This window comes from Heloderma suspectum, chromosome 13, assembly GCF_057233095.1.
Source record: "Heloderma suspectum isolate Gila_16-S chromosome 13, 16-S_ref, whole genome shotgun sequence".
In the NCBI taxonomy this organism is placed as follows: Eukaryota; Metazoa; Chordata; class Lepidosauria; order Squamata; family Helodermatidae; genus Heloderma; species Heloderma suspectum.
In genome coordinates, this window is record NC_139470.1 from 18,485,205 (window position 1) to 18,504,910 (window position 19,706).

General features: G+C 44.3%; 1 protein-coding gene across 6 annotated transcripts in view; it reads left to right on the top strand.

Moving 5' to 3' along the window:
• The first annotated feature begins 841 nt into the window (after positions 1-841).
• DGCR2 (DiGeorge syndrome critical region gene 2) overlaps positions 842-19,706 on the top strand; it is a 76,721-nt gene continuing 57,856 nt past the window's right edge. For 5 of the 6 annotated variants that reach the window (XM_084820104.1, XM_084820106.1, XM_084820109.1 and 2 more), the window contains exon 1: positions 965-1,312. In XM_084820104.1, the coding sequence (XP_084676230.1) occupies positions 1,234-1,312 (79 nt within the window). In that variant the 5' untranslated portion in view covers positions 965-1,233. Of the gene's footprint in view, positions 1,313-19,706 lie in introns of all 6 variants that reach the window. The other variant, XM_084820108.1, reaches the window with a different exon arrangement.

Consider the following 19,706-nt stretch of genomic DNA (forward strand, 5'->3'; position numbering starts at 1 on the left):
AAGCTGTGGCCAACCTAGACAGCATAGTAAGAAGCAGAGACATCACCTTGCCGACAAAGGTCCGTCTAATCAAAGCTATGGTTTTCCCAGTAGTAATGTATGGCTGTGAGAGCTGGACTATAAGGAAGGCTGAGCGCCGAAGAATTGATGCTTTCGAACTGTGGTGCTGGAGAAGACTCCTACGAGTCCCCTGGACTGCAAGGAGGTCAAATCAGTCCATCCTAAAGGAAATCAACCCTGAGTGCTCATTGGAAGGACAGATACTGAAGCTGAAGCTCCAATATTTTGGCCACCTAACACAAAGAGAAAACTCACTGGAAAAGACCCTGATGCTGGGAAAGACTGAAGGCAAAAGGAGAAGGGGACGGCAGAGGATGAGATGGCTCGACAGTATCACCGATGCAATGAATATGAACTTGAGCACGCTCCGGGAGAGAGCGCAGGACAGGAAGGCCTGGCGTGCTATGGTCCATGGGGTCACGAACAGTCGGACACGACTGAACGACTGAACAACACATTTATATCCCGGATTTTTCGCTCCAAGGAACCCAGGGCAGCTTACATGCCTTCCACCTCCCTTCTATATCCAAATCCACGTAGCGACACTCCTTTAATTTCTGCATTTTTTTTTCATTGAAATTTAAAAATAAAAATGAATTATATATTATCGACAATTAATAATTTTATATCCCGCTTTTTTCCTCCGAGGAACCCAAGGCAGCTTACATGACGTCCACCTCCCTTCTACAGAACGATAACAACAATTTTAAACCGGCCGAGGCGCGCTCGGCCTGCGGGCCCCGGTTTCCCTGGAGACGGCGAGCGGCTCCCCGCGCTCATTATACAGGCGCCTATGCAGATCTCCTGCCTCCGAGGCTCCTCCCCCGCCTCCCCATTGGCTGCGAGGCGCGGCGGCGGCGCGGGGGGCGGCGCTCCTGGAGCCGCCGAGGGGCGGGCGGGGGAGGGAGGAGAATGCGGCCGCCATCTTGTGCGTGCAGCTACAGCCAGGCGGGCCCCTTGGCCGAGGCGGCTCAGCGGCGGCGACCTTCCTGGCTTCGCTCCCGGCGCTGTGAGGGGACAAGCGGCGGCAGACTGAGGAGGAGGAGGAGAAGAGGAGGAGGCCCGGCTGGCTCCCGGCGACGGCTGCCCCCCCCCCGCTTCCTCTTGCCTTCTCCGCCCCCTCCCCCGGGGGGCTTTATGTTGCTGCACTGGGGGAGGATGAACGGAGGATAAATGGTGCTCAAGGCAGACAGCGGCACCTTCCTCCTCCTCTTCCTCCTCGTGCTCAGCATCACCGAGCCGTTGCGGCCAGGTACGGGGGCTGGGGAAGGACACACGACCCGGGGCGTGGGGGGGGGGAGAAAGAGATAAAGGCAAGTGGGGGGGGGAGAGGGAGTTGAGCCCCACTTAGAAGTGCGTCTGAAGTGGGCTTTCATGGGGGGGGCGAGCCTTCAGTCGTTTGTCCTGGAATTGGGGGGGGCAGGAGGGAGCCCCCTCCCCCCGGTGGCTTCCCCAGGAGCATCAGGATAGTTTTAAGGATTTGGGGGTGGGACATTCAGGGTCCTGTAGGTGCCCTGGGTGAGGGGCTGTCTCTTAATTCGGGGGGTTTGGGTTGAGAGGCGAGGGCTGACTTTATTTCAAGAAGCAGGGGGAGGCTTGTCTCTCCATGAGTGGTGATGGAGGGGGGATCCTGGTAGCTACCTAGGAAGTGTCCTCCCCCCCCTCCACACACGCACACAGACGGGATACCCCGCACAAAGTGCTCTACGCATCCACCTTTTAGGGCGAGGGGACAGGGTCTGAGGGTTTGTCTTTGTAATGGGGTGGGGATTGAGATCTAAGTGGGATAGAATCCGCCCCCATCTGGACCGGTGATAATGGGGAGCCCCTGGTGGTTACCCAAGAACTGTGGAGTACTGTAAGTAGTTGCGGGTAAGGTTCGTCTCTGTATTGAAGAAGTTAAGGAATGACCTTACTGAAGAGATGGGGGCGGGTCTTCTGTACCCTGATGGGTGGTAGTGGGGAGCCCTTGGTGGTTCCCCAGGAACTGTGGAATATTGTGTGTAGGGGGAGTGAGGGGTGTCTGAAGGATTGTAATTGCAATGAGGGATTGAGAACTGAGGGTTGCTTTTTCTGAAGAAGAGGAGAGTGCCCCCTCCCCTCAACTGGTGGTAGTGGGAAGCCCCTGGTGGGTTCCCAGGAATTGTAAGTACTCTGGGGTCAGGGGCTGCCTATAGATCTTTCTGATGGGTAAGAAACATGAGGGTTGTCCGTACTGGTGAGAGTAAGAGTCAGTAGGGTCTGGAGGTTTGTTGCCACCTAGAATGAGAGGGTGTGTATGCCTCTGTGGAACCGAAATGTGGACAAAAGGGCTGGATAAAGTCCCTAAAAAGATATGCGGCACTCCCCCCACACACCGTTTTTTGTCAGGACACGGGGTGGGTAAAGGATTGAGATTTATCTGTTGATTGCAGTAAATAAATGGAATGGAATGAGGTTTATTCTGGAATTGGAATCTGCCAAGATTAGAAGGTGTCAGGGGGGAACCCAGGAAGAACAAGAAGTGTGGCCCCCTCATGGCTAATCAAAACAGGACTGGTTGGGGCATGAACACTTGTGGGTTACACTGGTGTATCTTTAAACGGGTGAGGAGCGAGAAAAGGTAGAGGGGCCTAAAGTTTACCTAGGAAGAGGAGGGAGAAATTGGAGCAGTGTTCAGGTGTAGGGGAGGAAATGGAAGCCTTGGAATTTCAGAGGCTTGGGAACTTGGTTAAGAAGTGTGCCCACAAAAGAAAGATGAGCTTCCTACTGATACGTCCCATGCATTGATGCACTTTGAGAGCATTTGGAGATGAACCCATGTGTCTGAGGCATGTGTGCGAGAAGGAAAAAAGAGCCTTCCAAGTTCTATGTTGTGGTAATAACAGGTCATAATAACCTTATTCTAGTTGCAGTGTTATTTTCTAGCTCTGCTGAAGGGTGATTTTGAATTTGGAAGCGCCAGAATTGGCATATTTGTTCCCATTGCAGTAGGCTGAGGAGAGATGGGAAAAGGGTGTGTGGCCCCTTTCTGTACCTCACCTGTTGGGATGAGGGGGAGCAGTGATGCTCGCAGTGGTTCTTTGGTTGCATCGCTTAGCTGAAGCATCTGTTCCCTCCCAGATTTGTCCGCAGATTACAGCAGAAGCCAAAACCTAAAAGTGTAGTGTTGCAGATAGCCAGCTTAGAAAAAATGCCTACTCTGTCTACCTATCACTATATACAGAAACTGCTTGGCAAAGGAACAGTAGTAAGCATGGAGAGGCAGCTTAGTGTTGCAGTAGAGTTTTAATTGACTGATTGGACCTGGTTCTGTTGTTTCCTTTTTCTGTAATGCAGTTTGGCAGGCTGGATAACTTTGAGAATTTGTGGCTGTTAAATTCTCAAAAAATAATTGCTCCTAGCTGGTGAGAAAATCGTAATGTATAGCAGAAATTAAGTGTGTCACTACCTGTCTTGCGAAGCTACGTTACTTTGAAAGAGGTTTGTATCAGAAAATGATCTGCAAAGGCTCTGATGTAGCATTTCCAAAGTAATGTGAGTGAGTTATATAAGCGTCCATTGATGTCGGTATGACCAGGAACTGGGGGAAGCTTCAGGTTGTAGTCATTTCAGAACCAGAGGAACATTTTTAAAATTAATCTGCTTTGTGAAAATGCTTTTCCGTGTTATATAACCTTGCTGCATGTAGAATTCAATAGGTTTTTATTGACTGTTCTCTTGTAAATAAGAATATTGGATAGAACTTGACTGATGATCTCAGAGAAGCCTAGTTGTGGCTTGTTTGCTAGACTACTGATGCAATACTGCATTATGGAGTATAACGCATAATGTAATAACATTTAAAATCTTTACAACACACCCTAGTTTGCTTTGGAAGAGGCTTGTGTATTGCTGTGCTGTTACTGAGTACATTGCATGTTCTTCTCTCTCTGTTTTTAGTAGAACTTAAAAACTTGGCCATAATGTATAATTGAATTGACAGTTTAATGTCTGGAACAACCAGAAGTTCAAGGGAACAATCTCTTTTAAGTTTTACTGAATTGTCTTACTTGGGGTTACAGCTATATGTGGGAAATGGGACTCTCAACCAACAAGCTGCATGTATAAGCAGAAGAGCCATGTTCATAGCAGGAGGTTTCCTTGAAGCTTCCACTGCAGCCATTCTTGCTGCTGAAAAGACAAGCTGAATTTTAAACTGAGAATTGGTTTGCCTCTTGAGCAGTACAAGTGGTGAAAACTCCAAAGCAGTCTCTGGCTGCTTGTAGGATTTCTTTGTGCAATATTAGAGCAGGATCTTCATTGGATCAGGACCTGGGTTCTTAGTGTGTGTGCGTGTGTATTTTTAATTATGATAAAATCATTGTTTAACTAGTGACATTAAATGGAATATATTGCCCTGAACTAATGAAATATATTGCTCTTTAAGCATGGTAGTAGCTAAAGCCAGCATTCCCCAATCTAGTGCCCTGCAGATGTGTTGGACTACAACTCCCATCATCTGCAGTCAGCATACCAAGGACTGTTGATGGAACGATGGGCACTGTAGTCCAGCACATATGCTGGGTTCAGGCCTGGGGAAGGCTGAGCTAAAGGAAGCAACAACAAAGGCGGATATATCTTTCCTGCTTTTATTATAATATTTTTTTCTCTTTGCTGCTTTTGGAGTTTAACAAACAGACATAGGTTTAAGTCCCCTCTCCCCAATTCTTCTATTCCTCCTTGAAAAAATGTGATCTAGCTCAATAGGCTGTACAAATTGAGACCTTTGCCTCTGATCTCTAGGGCTTGTCTTAAAGAGCCTTTTCTTGCACCTTTTTGGTGTTTCGTAGTTCAGCTTTGTTATCTTGCTCTGTCCCAAAGGCCCAGAGATTTTACACCTCTGTAGGTATTTTTAAATGACTAGTTCAGTGGTATCTAGATTGGTGGTTTGTCAGTTCCTATTAAGATAAGGAATAACGTCCCCTTTTGTGTTTGTGTGTGTGTTAATGATGAAAGCTCTTAGTTTTCTAGTTTGTGTCATTAAAGTGAAGGTAAAGTCTAAGTGAAGCTAAGTGGTTGGTATATGGCTATGTTTCTGTTAAAGCCATTAGTCCCACAGTACTGCAAAAATGTTGAGTGCGGCCATTGTAAAAAAAGAGTTTATGTGCTGTGTTGCAACACTGTAACATTCTTGTATCATTGCCTCTTCCTGCTGTTTAAACAAACTGTCCAGCCTCTTTAAAACTTTATTGATAACCATTTGTTAATTTCTAGCTGAGTTGATTATGAATTAAATTTGATTTTGTAGCATTGAGAGGTCTTCCATGCTCCTTCAAGTAGCGTAGCAATTGTGAGGGTCAGTTTTCCATACTGGGTCTCACATTTGACCCATCTTGTGTGTCCTCGTATCTGCCAGTGGCATTGCTATACAAGTCATACTGGTGTGAGTCTGTCTGTAGTCAAGGTTTGTCATGATTCTGTGGTTTTTGTGCTCCACAACACAAGGTGTGCAGGCCAGTCCTGTGTATGTTTACTCTGAAGTAAGTCTTGCTGTGTTTAGTGGGGCATATTGAACACAAGAATGGGCTTTACACTGAGTCAGACGATTGATTCTTCTGGCCCAGAACTCTGTACCCTGACTAGCAGTGCCTTGCCAAGGCCACTGGGGTGCTAAGGTCTTTCTCAGCCGTTCTACCTATCATTCTTTCAAACGAGGATGCTAGGGAATTAAGCTGGGATTTTCTGCATGTAAAACGTGTGTTCTGCCCCTGAGCTATGATCTTGCCCATTATTAACTTCTCGTCCACCCACAGCAGCTTATATGGTACTCCCAAAGATGTCTCACCCAGGCTGTAATCACAGCCCATGCTTACTTAGCATCAACAATGCTATACTGTTCGGTGCTCCCCAGCCGAGCAGGTATAGTATTGCATTCTTGCACCTATAACTTCCTGTTTCCTGTAATGCAAGGCTGCTTAAGGGTGTAGGATTTGACACTGCATTCCTGACATAATTTATATCCATTAGTGGCTCATGTTTAAATGCAAAACAGATCCAAACATATCATTTAAGTCATCGGGCTTCAACTGTAAATGGTCAGGACTCACAAAAGAGTTGTGCCCTGACATCAGGAGGGTATCCCCAGTGGCATGATCACTGTTTTCCCCCCCATTTTCTTTTTTCCTACTTTGATGGGATATTCTTTAAAGAGGGGGGAGAGAGAGAGAGAGAAAGGCTGACCAAATGAAAAGAAGGCCAGAAATCTTTTAGAGTTGTGTAGAATATACTTTAGGACAGCCTTGTAAATAAGTCCACAAAAGTTAACTAGCCCACAAAAAGATTTACTAGCCTGCTAGAGTGTGGCAAAGGAGGGATGGAGAGCTCCATTCCTCCTCTAGCGGCCCTGCTTTGCATTTGTATGCTGAGCTCAGTGGAGGGGGCTTTCCGTCCCTGGCAGTCCACTTGGTTTTCTATGTCGGGTGCAGACGAGTGATGGAGCACTCCATTCCTCCTTCACCATTCTGCTCACTTACCTGCGTGCAATTCCTTTCCACCTTTGGCTGCCAGGTGAGTGGCTTAAGTACAAGGTTGCTTTAGGGGATGAACTTTTTTTTTTTAACTCGCGTATGAAAAGCTACACCTACAAAAAAAATCCTTCTCTACAGCTCAGAAATGTAGCTGCTTTGCCCTCCTATTCATCTGGTCACCCTTAACAGAGATGAAAAGATGGACATATATGGTAAAGCAACGTGAAGTGGGTTCCTTGTTGGAGTTTTAGATTAAAGATGTATCCTGAATCTGAAAAGTTTGAAGACTACTGACTTAATTGCCTGTTGACTTGTGGTCTGCCACCTTTGATTTGGCACATCATTTCCACGTAATTAAAAATGTGTCTCCGTGGATCCAACCTCTTGTGGGTTCTCTAGTTTATGCAGCTGCCAGAGCGTTCCTCTTGTGTCTTTCCTGTTCTGCTGGACAACACCAGAGAACTTCTCTTGTCCCTAGGGTGGATGATGCTTCCCTTCCATCCCACTTTCTTATCTGCCATCAGCTCATTCTCTGCATCCTTTTCTTGAAACTATATGCTCTTGTTAAGACACTTCTTCTCAGAAAGCAAAGGATATGATGTGTTAAGAGGAGGGGGAAAGAGGGACTCCTTGGAGAGGGCCTCTACCAACATAATGGGATAACTCTTTATTGGTGACAGAGTGAAGGGTATGTAATTGTAATATGAGTGAGGTACAGCCTTGACTAAAGAATTGTTAAGATTTTGCCTTGAACCTCAGAGCAACTAACTTGCTGTTGTGTGTTGCATCAGACTGTGTCTCCTGGGATGTATTTACGGTGAAATAAACTGTCATGCCACACTTCGTACATCATGATGTGTTTCCCCCTCCCCCACATCTCTGTGGGCAAAAAATATGAATAAGTTACATCAAACATACAAATATAAAGCATGGTAAAAGAGACCTTTCGGCTGGCTAGTTTGTCCATGTTTGGTGTAGCTGGGCTGTCTTTGGTGTCACAGTTTGGAGCTTGTCAACCCCACGGGAGAGATCTAGGTTGTTCATCTTGCTCCTGGTGCTTTCTTCAGGAAGTATCTTCCAGGTAAACTATATAATTCATGAAGCCATAATGTTTTCCCAAGTTTAATGAGGTCAAAGATGCATTAGGGTGCTATCTCCTTTAAAGAAAACAAAATATACTTAGAAGTAAGCTTTATCCTGAAATATCTGGAAATTCAAGGCAGTTTCTGAAAATCATGTAATCAGTCCCCCTCCTCCTCCTCGTCAGGTTTCTTACTGGGTTTTTTAAGACCAGGGTGGAGGATATTGTGATTGTAGGAGTATTTGATTAAAGTTTTTGTCTTGCTTTATGAGCCCCTTCTGGCTATTACAGGAACATAGGAAGCTGCCTGATACTGACCATGTTCAGACAATCAGAGTGGGAAAAGGAGCCACTGTAGCTTCTTTTCCCCACCCTTTGCATGTGACTGCTTCGCATAATTACCCATGATACTGCACAAATTGCTGTGTTGCCTGAACCCGGCGTGGTGTGCTGTGGGGCTGGCTTCTTCGGACAACACGACAGCCTGTGTATTGTTGTGGGTAATTATGCAAATGGTGGTTGCGGGGGTGGGGGAAGAAGCCATGGTGGCTTCTCCCCCTCTCCGTTTCAGAGGCGGCTGCCTATCCCCATAGGATTGTGCCCTAAAAGGCAGGAGCAGATAGTTATTTGGTTAGATAGGGGATAGAGATAGGGCCTTAGAGTTTGATTAAGCTGCATCTAGATAGTGGGGTTGTGAGAATAGGAGTTAGATGGAGTTGAGTAGGCAGGGTAAGACTGAGAACTGCGTGATTAATTATAAGATATAACATCTCTTGTATTAAAAAACCTTTGTTTTTAAATTATAAAATCCTACCTCTTGTTCATCTTTCTGCGCTACCAATAGTGATTATATTTCCTGGGTACTTCTCCTGGTTCGGTAAAGGGAACCAATTAGGCATATTGGGTGTCTCTCTTACCTGGTGAATTTAGGGGCTGAAGCTGGTGGGACAGTGAGGACAGCTGTCCCAAAGTGGAGGCAGGCGGACCTGAGGGAAGCTTATGTCACAGTGTCCTTTTTACAACCCCCCCTCCCAATTTTGTATACATTTATATAAAATATTCTGCTTTGAACTGTGGATATATTTTGCAGGACCAATCGTATGCATGTCTCCCAGGGGAGTAAGCCCTCTTAAGTTCAATAAGTATGCATTTCTTCGTAGGTACACCTAGGATTTAGTCATATATTCCTGTCTGACTTCAAATTATTAATAATGGAATGCTACAGCTTATTTGATTTCTGTGCTCATTAGTGGAGCTTTGAGCAGTTTACAATGAAACTTAGCAATAAAACCAAAGTAAAGTATTACAACCCAGAGGATAAAACATCATCAATAGGCATTGCACAAAGCAAGATTACAATCAGCAGTTCTTCAGAGTAAAATAGCAGGTCAGGAGGTAAATGCTCTCTGAAATAAAGTTGCTTTACCTGCTTCCTAAAAATCTATGAAGAAGAGAAAGTTGGACCTTTTGGGACAGGGGGCTTCATAACTAGAGTGTCAACACCAAGAAGGCATGAATGACCTTTTCTTGACCTAGTGTACTTAAAGATTAGAGGGGCACTTGCAAAAGAGCTTCGAACATCTTAATGCTTAAGAAGAGACTTATGAGTGGAGGTGTTCTTTTAGATATACATGAACTAGGCCAGGTAGGACTTTAAAGATCAAAACTAGCACCTTGAATTGTGCCCTGAAACTATGTGGTAACCAGTGCCTATCTAGGACCTGTGCTTATATGGTCCCCTGTTCCAACTGAAATTCTGCCTCCTGCATTCTGGGTCAGTTGTAACTTCCAATAACACCCAAACAACCTTCAAGGGCAGCCCCATGTAATGGTTGTTCTAGCAATCTAATATAGGGCTTATCAAGGTAAGGATCATAGGGTTGGGCTCAGTGCAGGAAATCCAGAGCTAGCTGGCCAGCCTTTGTTTGAAGACCTCCAGTGAGGGAGAAGATAATGGAGGCAATTGCTCAGTGATTAATAGTTAAGTATAGCAATTGTTGGTGGCTTAGTGGTTAAGATGCTGGACTGGAAGGTCGCCAGGTAAGCAGTTCGAGACCCGAGTACTGCATGACGGAGTGAGCTCCCGTCTTCAGTCCCAGCTTCTGCCAACCTAGCAGTTCAAAAGCAAGAAATTGCAAGTAGATAAATAGGTACCGCCTCGGCGGGAAAGGTAACAGCGTTCCGTGCACCTCGGTGTTCAGTCATGCCGGCTACATGACCACGGAAGCGTCTTCGGACAGCGCTCGCTCTTCGGCTTTGAGAGCCAGTGTAGTGTAGTGGTGAGAGTGACGGACTGGGAGCCGGGAGATCCGGGTTCTAGTCCCCACTTGGCCATGGAAGCTCACTGGGTGACTTTGGGCCAGTCACAGACTCTCAGCCCAACCTACCTCACAGGGTTGTTGTTGTGAGGATACAACGGTGAGGAGGAGGATAATGTAAGCCGCCTTGAGTTCCTTGCGAGAGGGAGAAAGGCGGGGTATAAATGCAATAAATAAATAAATAAATAAATAGAAACGGGGATGAGCTCCGCACCCTAGAGTCGGACACGACTGGTTGGGGACACCTTTACCTTTTTATAGCAATTGCCAGTACCTTCAGCACATTGCCAAAGAAGGAAAATTGAAAAGTTTGAAAAAGCTCTTAAAATACCTGTGTGTGTGTGTGTAATATATATCTATATTATAATTATATGGGCAACTGCCCGCCTCTTGCCAAGGTGACCCATGCAGAAGCAGACTGCTGTGCAGGGATCGGGACAGCGGCCTTGGTAGTCCCCGGCTGGGATTTCTGGTCACTGGTGGGAGCTTCCATAGTTTCTCCAGTGCTGCACAGGGCACATTAACATGTTTTCAGCATGTTTTCAGAATGGCATGAAGATATCATCAGCATAACAGGAATGGGCAAACTGACATTTTAATCCTACACCGTGTTACTGTGCTTAAGACCACAGCCTTTGTTACAAATACCAGAGGGGTAGCTCTGTTACAGCAACACATAGAAGTGTTGTTTTCCCTTAAAGGCTTATTGTGGGTGATCATTAGGCTTAGCTTGTATACATTTGAGCTTTCTGTAGTAATGTGCCTTTTGTATTTCATGTCCTTTTGGCCTCACTGTTTAGAAGGGCTTTAAAAAAAAACTCTTCATCTTTGCCAGTTGAAGATAACACTTGGGTAAAGCACCTGCTTTGCATGCAAAAGATCTCAAGTTCACTCCCTGGCATCTCCAGATAGGGCTGGGAAAGCTCTGTGTCTGAAACCTTGGAAAGCTGCTGCTAGTCAGGGTAAACCAGCAGTTCTTAACACCCCCTGCCCCCGCGTACCACTAAAAAAATTGCTGGGGGTCTTGGTGAACACCTTAACACTTTTTTTTTTGGTTCTACAAATCAAAGCACTTACGCAACTCGTATTTTAATGCCATTTTTTCTTCGGAGTTGGCACAGACAAAACCAGTGCCCTATTATGAAAATCATGGGCCCTACGCCAGGCTGGTGAGAAGGTCCTCTTTAACTATAGCTTAGTGGTAGAGCCCCTGCTTTGCATGTAGAAGGTCCCAGGTTCAGGTCCCTGCCATCTCCAAGTAGGGCTAGGAAAGAATCCTGCCTGAAACCCTGGAGAGCCACTGCAAATTAGTGTCAACAGTACTGGGTTAGACGGACCAATGGTCTAATTCGGTATAAGGCATCTTCCTGTGTAAACTAACTGGTAAATTTGTAGGGGAAACTTAATGGTCTGCATCAATGCTATAATCTGAAAATCGCAGGCCCTAGGCCACAGCCTTCTTAGCCTTTTGGATAATCCAACCCTGGGGAAAATGGCCTCTATCTCTGTCCTTGGTCTCTGTCCTTGGGGGTGGCAGGTGGGAATGGGGAAGCAAGTGCAGGGCCAAGTACAGATGCTCTTGATGTGGAGTCTCCAGTGTGGTACCCGTGGGCACCAATGTGCCCATGGAAACCTCTCTTGGTGCCCACCAGTCTTGTTAGTTTATTTCTTTAGTTTATTTCTTAAGATTGTTTAATTAAAAAAATTGTGAGGCGGGCGTGCTGAAAAGTAAGGTGCTGCCATCTTTATTTGGTTTCAAAACAGTGGTTTTGCATTTTGGAGCTCAGAGCCTACCTCTGCTTTGTTCTTGGGTTCTTGAGCAAATGGCCTTTTTTTTTTTAGCCTAGTGTGCCTTCTTGGAAATGAATGTTCTGTGACTGGCCATGCTCACTATGGTAGTGATTTCATGAATGGGCAAGCCCCACCCATAGCAGCCATTTTGTGGGAGTGTCCACAACACAGTCTCCAAATGTGCCCACCCACCCAGAAACGTTGGGAACCCTGCTCTTGACTGTTCCTCTGCCTTTCCATGGACCACCTGAATGCAGCTTGTGGACCATAGTTTGAGAATCTCTGGTGTAGGCAATACTGAGCTAGATGGACCAAAGGGCTGACTGGGTACAATACAGCTTTGTATGTTCATGTATATGAAAGCTTGTGGTGTAATAAATCTGTTAGTCTTGAAGATGTCACAAGAATGTCTTTCTGTGTTTGCCTTTTTTACGTTGCAGTATTTGAGAATAACCAGCGTTGCTTATGCTAATTAACATTGGCTTTAACTAGTTTCAGTGAGAGACAAATCTTTTTCCCCCTTAAACTTTCTTATTGTAAAATTAATAGGGCTTGACAGTGCTGAGAAGTTCGATTTCATGCCCAAAATGATTGGGGCGAGGCCGTCTTTCGTCAGTTGATTGTGTAGAGCTTTCATTCAGATTATTATTGCTAAGGGAAAATGAATGTTTTACATATTTCTTCAGAGAGCTATTACTATGCAGAAAGGATTTTAAAACAGGCTAGCTTTTAAAAATATTAATCTTATTAGCAGCTAGCAGCACTAGGACACTTACATAGGGTCACTGGGCATTTTTAGTAAGCTGTTCACAAGGCTGCTTAATGGCCCATTATCTCCCACTTTTATAGCTTCTCCCCACAACATGGATAATCAAGGTTACCTGGAGGAAATAATTCGATGTTGTTAAAAAAAATCTTGTGTCTCAGCTAATTATCATTAGCTACAACGCTTGCCGTTGCAGGTATAATTAAAAATTGATTTCAATCTTGTTTTCTCATTAATCTGGGTATACTTTTGATTCCATTTTATTGGAGCTGTACAATATTAGATTCACAGGGGTCCACAAATATTGGCTGGGCTTAGCCGCCAGACATTATTTGTGGTCTCCACCAACTCCTCCCCTACATCTTCTAGGGTAGTCAGGGGGCTTGGGAGAGAAGCATGGTTGTCTCTTATTTGTGCAAGATATGGGAAATGTAAGGAACAGTGGAAATCTTCGTATTGCTTGGAAGGGAATCCTGCTGTTTCTTACCTGCCTGAAAAATATAGTAGCAATGAAACTGGCATGGTAGGGGATCTCTGTGGTGCTGTCTGTTCTGCTCACCAGAGGGCAAGGGGCACTTGCCTCTGGAGAACTACAAAAGCATGATAAAGGACAAAAAAGGCAGGGACCTAACAGAAGCAGATGAGATTAAGAAGATGTGGCAAGAATACACAGAAGAACTATACAGGAAAGATCTTAATGTCCCTGATAGCCATGATAGTGTGGTCACTGAACTTGAGCCGGACATCCTAGAGAGTGAAGTCAAGCGGGCCTTAGGAAGCATTACTAACAACAAAGCTAGTGGAGATGACAGTATTCCAGCTGAGCTATTTAAAATCCTAGAAGATGATGCTGTTAAAGTGCTGCACTCAATATGCCAACACATTTGGAACACTCAGCAGTGGCCACAAGACTGGAAAAGGTCAGTTTACATTCCAATTCCAAAGAAGGGCAACGCCAAAGAGTGTTCAAACTACTGCACAATTGCGCTCATTTCACATGCCAGCAAGGTGATGCTCAAAATCCTACAAGCTAGGCTTCAGCAGTATGCGAACCGAGAACTACCAGAAGTACAAGCTGGGTTTCGAAGAGGCAGAGGAACTAGAGATCAAATCGCCAACATTCGTTGCATCATGGAGAAAGCAAGAGAATTCCAGAAAAACGTCTATTTCTGCTTCATTGACTATGCTCCAGCCTTTGATGGTGTGGATCACAACAAACTGTGGCAAATTCTTAAAGAGATGGGAGTACCAGACCACCTTACCTGTCTCCTGAGAAACCTGTACGAGGGCCAAGAAGCAACAGTAAGAACCGGACATGGAACAACCGATTGGTTCAAAATTGGGAAAGGAGTATGACAAGGCTGCATACTGTCGCCCTGCTTATTTAACTTATATGCAGAGTACATCATGAGAAACACCAGGTTGGATGAACCACAGGTTGGAATTAAGATTCCCGGGAGAATTATCAACAACCTCAGATACGCAGACGATACCACTCTAATGGCAGAAAGCCAAGAGGCTCTAAAGAGGCTCTTGTTGAGGGTGAAAGTGGAGAGTGCAAAAGCTGGTTTGAAACTCAACATTAAAAAAACTAAGATCATGGCATCTGGCCCCATCATTTCCTGGCATATAGAAGGGGAAGAAATGGAAGCAGTGACAGATTTTATTTTCTTGGGCTCCAAGATCACTGCAGACGGTGACTGTAGCCATGAAATTAAAAGATGCTTGCTCCTTGGGAGGAAAGCTATGGCAAACCTAGACAGCATAGTAAGAAGCGAGACATCACCTTGCCGACAAAGGTCCGTCTAATCAAAGCTATGGTTTTTCCAGTAGTAACGTATGGCTGTGAGAGCTGGACTATAAGGAAGGCTGAGTGCCGAAGAATTGATGCTTTTGAACTGTGGTGCTGGAGAAGACGCTTACGAGTCCCTTGGACTGCAAGGAGGTCAAATCAGTCCATCCTCAAGGAAATCAACCCTGAGTGCTCATTGGAAGGACAGATACTGAAGCTGAAGCTCCAATATTTTGGCCACCTAATGCGAAGAGAAAACTCCCCGGAAAAGACCCTGATGCTGGGAAAGATTGAAGGCAAAAGGAGAAGGGGATGGCAGAGGATGAGATGGCTAGATAGCATCACCGATGCAACGAATATGAACTTGAGCATGCTCCGGGAGAGAGCGGAGGACAGGAAGGCCTGGCGTGCTGTGGTCCATGGGGTCACGAAGAGTCAGACAGGACATAACGACTGAACAACAACAACAATAAATACATACTTGACTAGGAATTGACCCAAACTAGTCATATGAATTTGGCATAATTTTATAACTTGATTTTCCTGAACAGACTGCTTTCACTTACTCAAAGGAATCTTACAGTGCACATTAAACCACTGTATACTGAATAGTGTTGGAATGTAGAATCTTTTCTGTGTTGGGGTATTTTCCCCACTACTATATTTTTCTGCAGAAAACTTTCAATTTCTATACAAGGAGCGTTTCAGAAAATTCGCTAGTTACATAATGAAGGGAATGTAATACGACTCAAATTGGGTAGTTTCGAAGTTGTAGTTAACTTTTCTAGGCGACTTGCCCTACGAAGTGCACACGCAAGACACACACATATTTCTATATCAGTAAATCAGTATCTTGCTGCATTCAAACAATTTCTGAACAGTGGCTTGGAAGGTTGAGTGGTCAGCCCTGGGCTTGCATGCTACCTCCTTCCCTTTCTCTTTTTACAGTGGAAGGAGATTAGACGCTTGCAGATGTGTTGGTTTTGCAGATGTGCAAGCTTTGATTTGCTCAAACAGTAGTTTGCCCAAAACAAGGATCCCAAGCCACAGTCCAAACCTGCTTACAGGCAAGTGTAGTTTGCTTCCCAAACCCACTTGGATGCATTGCCAACCCATGGCATATCGCTAACCAGAAGTGGAAACTTCTAATCTCCTCCCCTCGTGCACAGAGGAAGATGGAAGGGTAGGAGCGTGGGAGCTCAAGCTTTGCTGCCACTCATTCCTGGTTCTTAAATGCAGCAACCCCCTCGCCTTGTAATGCAGGGTAGAAGGGTGTAAACAGAGGAGTTAACTAAAAACAAGAATACTCACAATAATACGAACATGCCAGATGAGATACCAGTCATTTTTAGGGCATTGGAGAATTTCCTCATTCATTCCTCCCCCCCCAACACTCCCCCCCCATTACTGCTCATTGAAAGGTAACATGAGAAGGGTCCAGTACCTGGTGCTGAATCTTCAAGTAGAAGCAAAGCTACATTTAATGCTATTTTGGCAACATTTTGTTTGCTTCCGCAGCAGTTTTTTGTATGTTAGACTCATATTAAACTGTATTCTGTTGCTTGGTATGACCATATAGTACAGCGGAGGGACTTGAGCAATTTCCACACTTGCCAAAATATGCAAATTCATTTGGCCCAGAGTGATTTTGCAGGCACTATTATTATTATTATTATTATTCCCCCCAATTCATTATAGCTCTTCTAGTAGGCCCTAAAGATGTATATTTTCACCTTGGCATATAACTGAGCTAGCATATAAAGGACTATTGTGTACATGGTGCTAGCTTGTTTTAATTCTTTAATTTGGATGTTTTATTCTAGTTTTATAGTTTAATTTTGTACACTGCTTTGGGAAGGTTTGTCCTTAAAGATGGTCCATAAATCTTTTTTCAATAATAATAATAACAACAATAATAAATAATAATAATAATTCAAATTGATTAAAAAACTTTGTTTAAACTATGCACCAATCCAACTTAGTGTTACAACATGATATTTAAACAGGATTTAAAATCTATATTGGCAATGTATGGTAATGGAGGCTTCTAAGCAGATACTTACTGAAAATTGCACTGACCTTGGACTGCGTTGTGTGAGGTTTTCACAAATGCAATAAAAGATTTGTCTTTGTCAAAGTGTTGCTCTTTACAAAGTGACCCTGAGTTCATCTGGTGTATTGAGTGTTGAGAAGTATTCCAAGTGTGAGGCAAGCTCTGCCTAAGCATATTTGGATGGGTTCCAGGCAGCTTCGTTCTGACCACCCACGCTGTGCCCAGGAGGCAGGTGTCAACTTGCCCCCCCCCCCTCATAATGAAAGAAAAAGACTTAGTTGCACACCATCCTTATTGGTGCTTCCAGCCTAAAATTGAGCTTGTTTTCTACTCTCACTTCTACTGCAAAATATACAGGGATACCAAACGATATAGCAGTGCCACCGTGTGTCCACAAAGAACCTTCGACCACCATCTGCCCTGTAAGAGGGATCACAGGGGAGCAAGCCAGCCAGGCAAAGACGATTTTGGAGCCTGCTGCAGCTGGGCTGATCTCCCCCCCCGGCCGCCATATGCCACCAGCTGCCCTGTGGGAATGATTCTGAAAACTTGTTTGTTGATATGATTGTGGGTTTTTTTATTTAAGCATTTTGATGTTACTTGTAAGCTGTCTTTGAAGAATTTGTATCCTGAAAGGTGGGACATAATTGTAATATGTAAATAAATATAGTGCCTTCAATGTGCTTGGTGGTTTACAAAATATAAGAGGTCAGGTCCCTGCCCTGAGAAGCTTACATTGTAAACTGTGACACAAATGAAGGAGATGGGGGTAGAGAAGGAAGAACATGCATTTATTTCAGTTGCGCAGGCTTAGTTAAAGTAGAGTATGGGAACTAAGGACCAATGATGGTGTTCAGTTTGTATAAGAAGTTCAGGCTGCGTCTCACTCCAGTGTTTTTCTAGCATGCAAGAAACCTTATTTTTCTAGTGCTGTTTGTCAGAAGAACTGGCGGTTGGGAGGATGACTGTGTGCAGCCTCATCCTACACGTGATTACTAGGAAGTAAGTCCTGAGTTCAGTCGGATGTACTCCAAAACAAGGGTGGATTGGATTGCACCCATTTTAATTCCTCAGGGCCTCTGCTTCAGGTACTTAAAAAGTTTGATAGAGGTGGGGCTGTGTCTTCTGGGCCACATGTGCTCTTTCCACTCCGACCCCCAATTCTGTGCCAAGACACTGAGTTGTGACCTGTATAAACAATGTTAATTTGGCAGATTTGCATATTTGCTAAAACTACGTAATTTTACTTATGCTGATTTTGGAATGCCAAGTAGGGCACTGAAGCTCCATTTGTGACTATTTTTCAATGCATTGCCTGTGCACTTTTAAGTCTGTCTCCACAGCAATGAAGTCTGAAAACTTGGAAGGTAAGACCGAGGATGGTGAATTTTCTGTGCCTGGCGTAGATTTCTGAAGCAAAATAAAAACTGATTTATTTAATCATGTGCTCTATAGAGAATGCATGTAAAATCATTTTTTTTGGTAGACATCATTTCCTGTATGGAATCCAGAAGGGCACCATATTGTAAAATGTCTGCCTTTATGTTGTCTTGGTATGTATCTCCCCTCTTGAGAAACCTAGAAACATAATTTGGCTATCTCATGAGATGAACAGAGCGATTCGAAGAGGTCCTAACAACGACAGGGCAAAGAATATTGGGTTATCAGAGGTTTGCAGACATAAGTTTTGAAAATGATACCCGTGGCTTTACCCTGATGCCTGATGTTTCCAGCTACAGCACAAACAAACTAAAAAAAAATTAAAATCAAGACTCACAGATCATGGCTGTAGTTGAGCATGCTCAGTGGTCATGTTTGCAAATCTTTCTCTTCTGCCAAATACCAAATTGTCATACAGTAAGGGGAGCTGTATCAAAATATTCATTGATTGCATTGGGAAAACATTGCCATAGAATGAACATTTTAGGTATTTATTACTGGAGATACTGATAAGAATGTCAATTTAATAAGATACATTTGTTTATTTCAAAGTTCAGTTTGGCTGGTTGGCTGGCTGGGTGCAATATGCATTAGAAGCACTCATGTATCTTTCATTTCTTCTTGAGTAAACATCATGGTTCTGCAAAAGGGGTATTGTAAGCATATTGGTTTCTGCAGGGACATTGCTTTGCAGTAATAGTAAGATAATAGCTTTTTATTAAGATCACCTGCAAGGTCTTTAAAGTAGTGAGCAAGCTTTTGAGTTCATCAGAGCTGTTCCTCGAACTGAATATTAAGCAGTGGGTAAGTGGCAAGAGAGGACCCTGTGGGCATGCATAATGGACAACTCCTGGTCTTCGGGCTGAAACAACCTTCAGCTAGAATGGAGAAGGTGTTTTGTAGATTTAGGGTGTGATCCTAAAGGATTGCTGCTTAATAAACAGAGGGCTACGATATTGGAGTCTATCCTATGCCCCGCCAGCAGGAGCCAGACAGGGTGGGTGGAGGACAAAGGCGAAAACATCTCCCTTTTCTCCTTTTCTTTACTGTTTTAGCTAGACTTTTGGCTCACCTACTTGATATGCCTTGTTGTGGGTGGGATGTGTGGTAGAGAGGCTATGGATCCTGGCCTTCAGGATACTGCAATTTCTGCCCTCCTCTCTGCCCTCCCACCATTCCATCCTCCGTTCCTTCTCCCCGAGCTCTTCCAACATTGCTGTTGAGACCTTGGAAGAGCAGCTGCCATGCTGTTTTCTGTGACAGCTGCAAGGTGGTGGTGGGGAATGGTCTGATCTCAGATTCCCGCTCGTGAGGTTGTAGCAGTGTCTACAGCCTCGGGAAGGGGGATCCGCCATATCCTGTGGTCCTTGGGATGGTCTCCTGGGGACCATAGGATTGCTTTGTTAATTAGATTAGACTGTGCCTGGTATGAAAAGATCTGTGGATGCAGCAGAGTGTATTTTCCTTTTAAAAATCTAAGAGCCAGCAGTTATTAAGATCTGTCTCTGCATGGTGCTCATTACGTATGTAGTGTAGTTATTGCTATCTTTACCAGCAGAATGTTAACTGGTATTTTGTTTCTTTGGTACCTTGCATGTAGAAATACTGGTTTCTACTGGTCTTATAAAACTGGTCTTGATACTTATAATACTGGTACTTATAATACTTATGATACTTATGATACTTATAATACTGGTCTTGATAGTGTTCTGGGTAGGGTTTATAAAATTACTATTTGGATAGAGATATCCATGCACGTTTTGTAATCTCTGACTCTTGCTGCTTTTATGACTGGTCGCTTGTGTTTTAGCAGTTGTGAGAGTCATGTAGCAATCATGAGGGTCGTCAGTCATCAGTATGTAAAAGGGTAACATACCAAAAGGGTTCCTCTGTGTGTTGATAAAAAATTTTATTTGC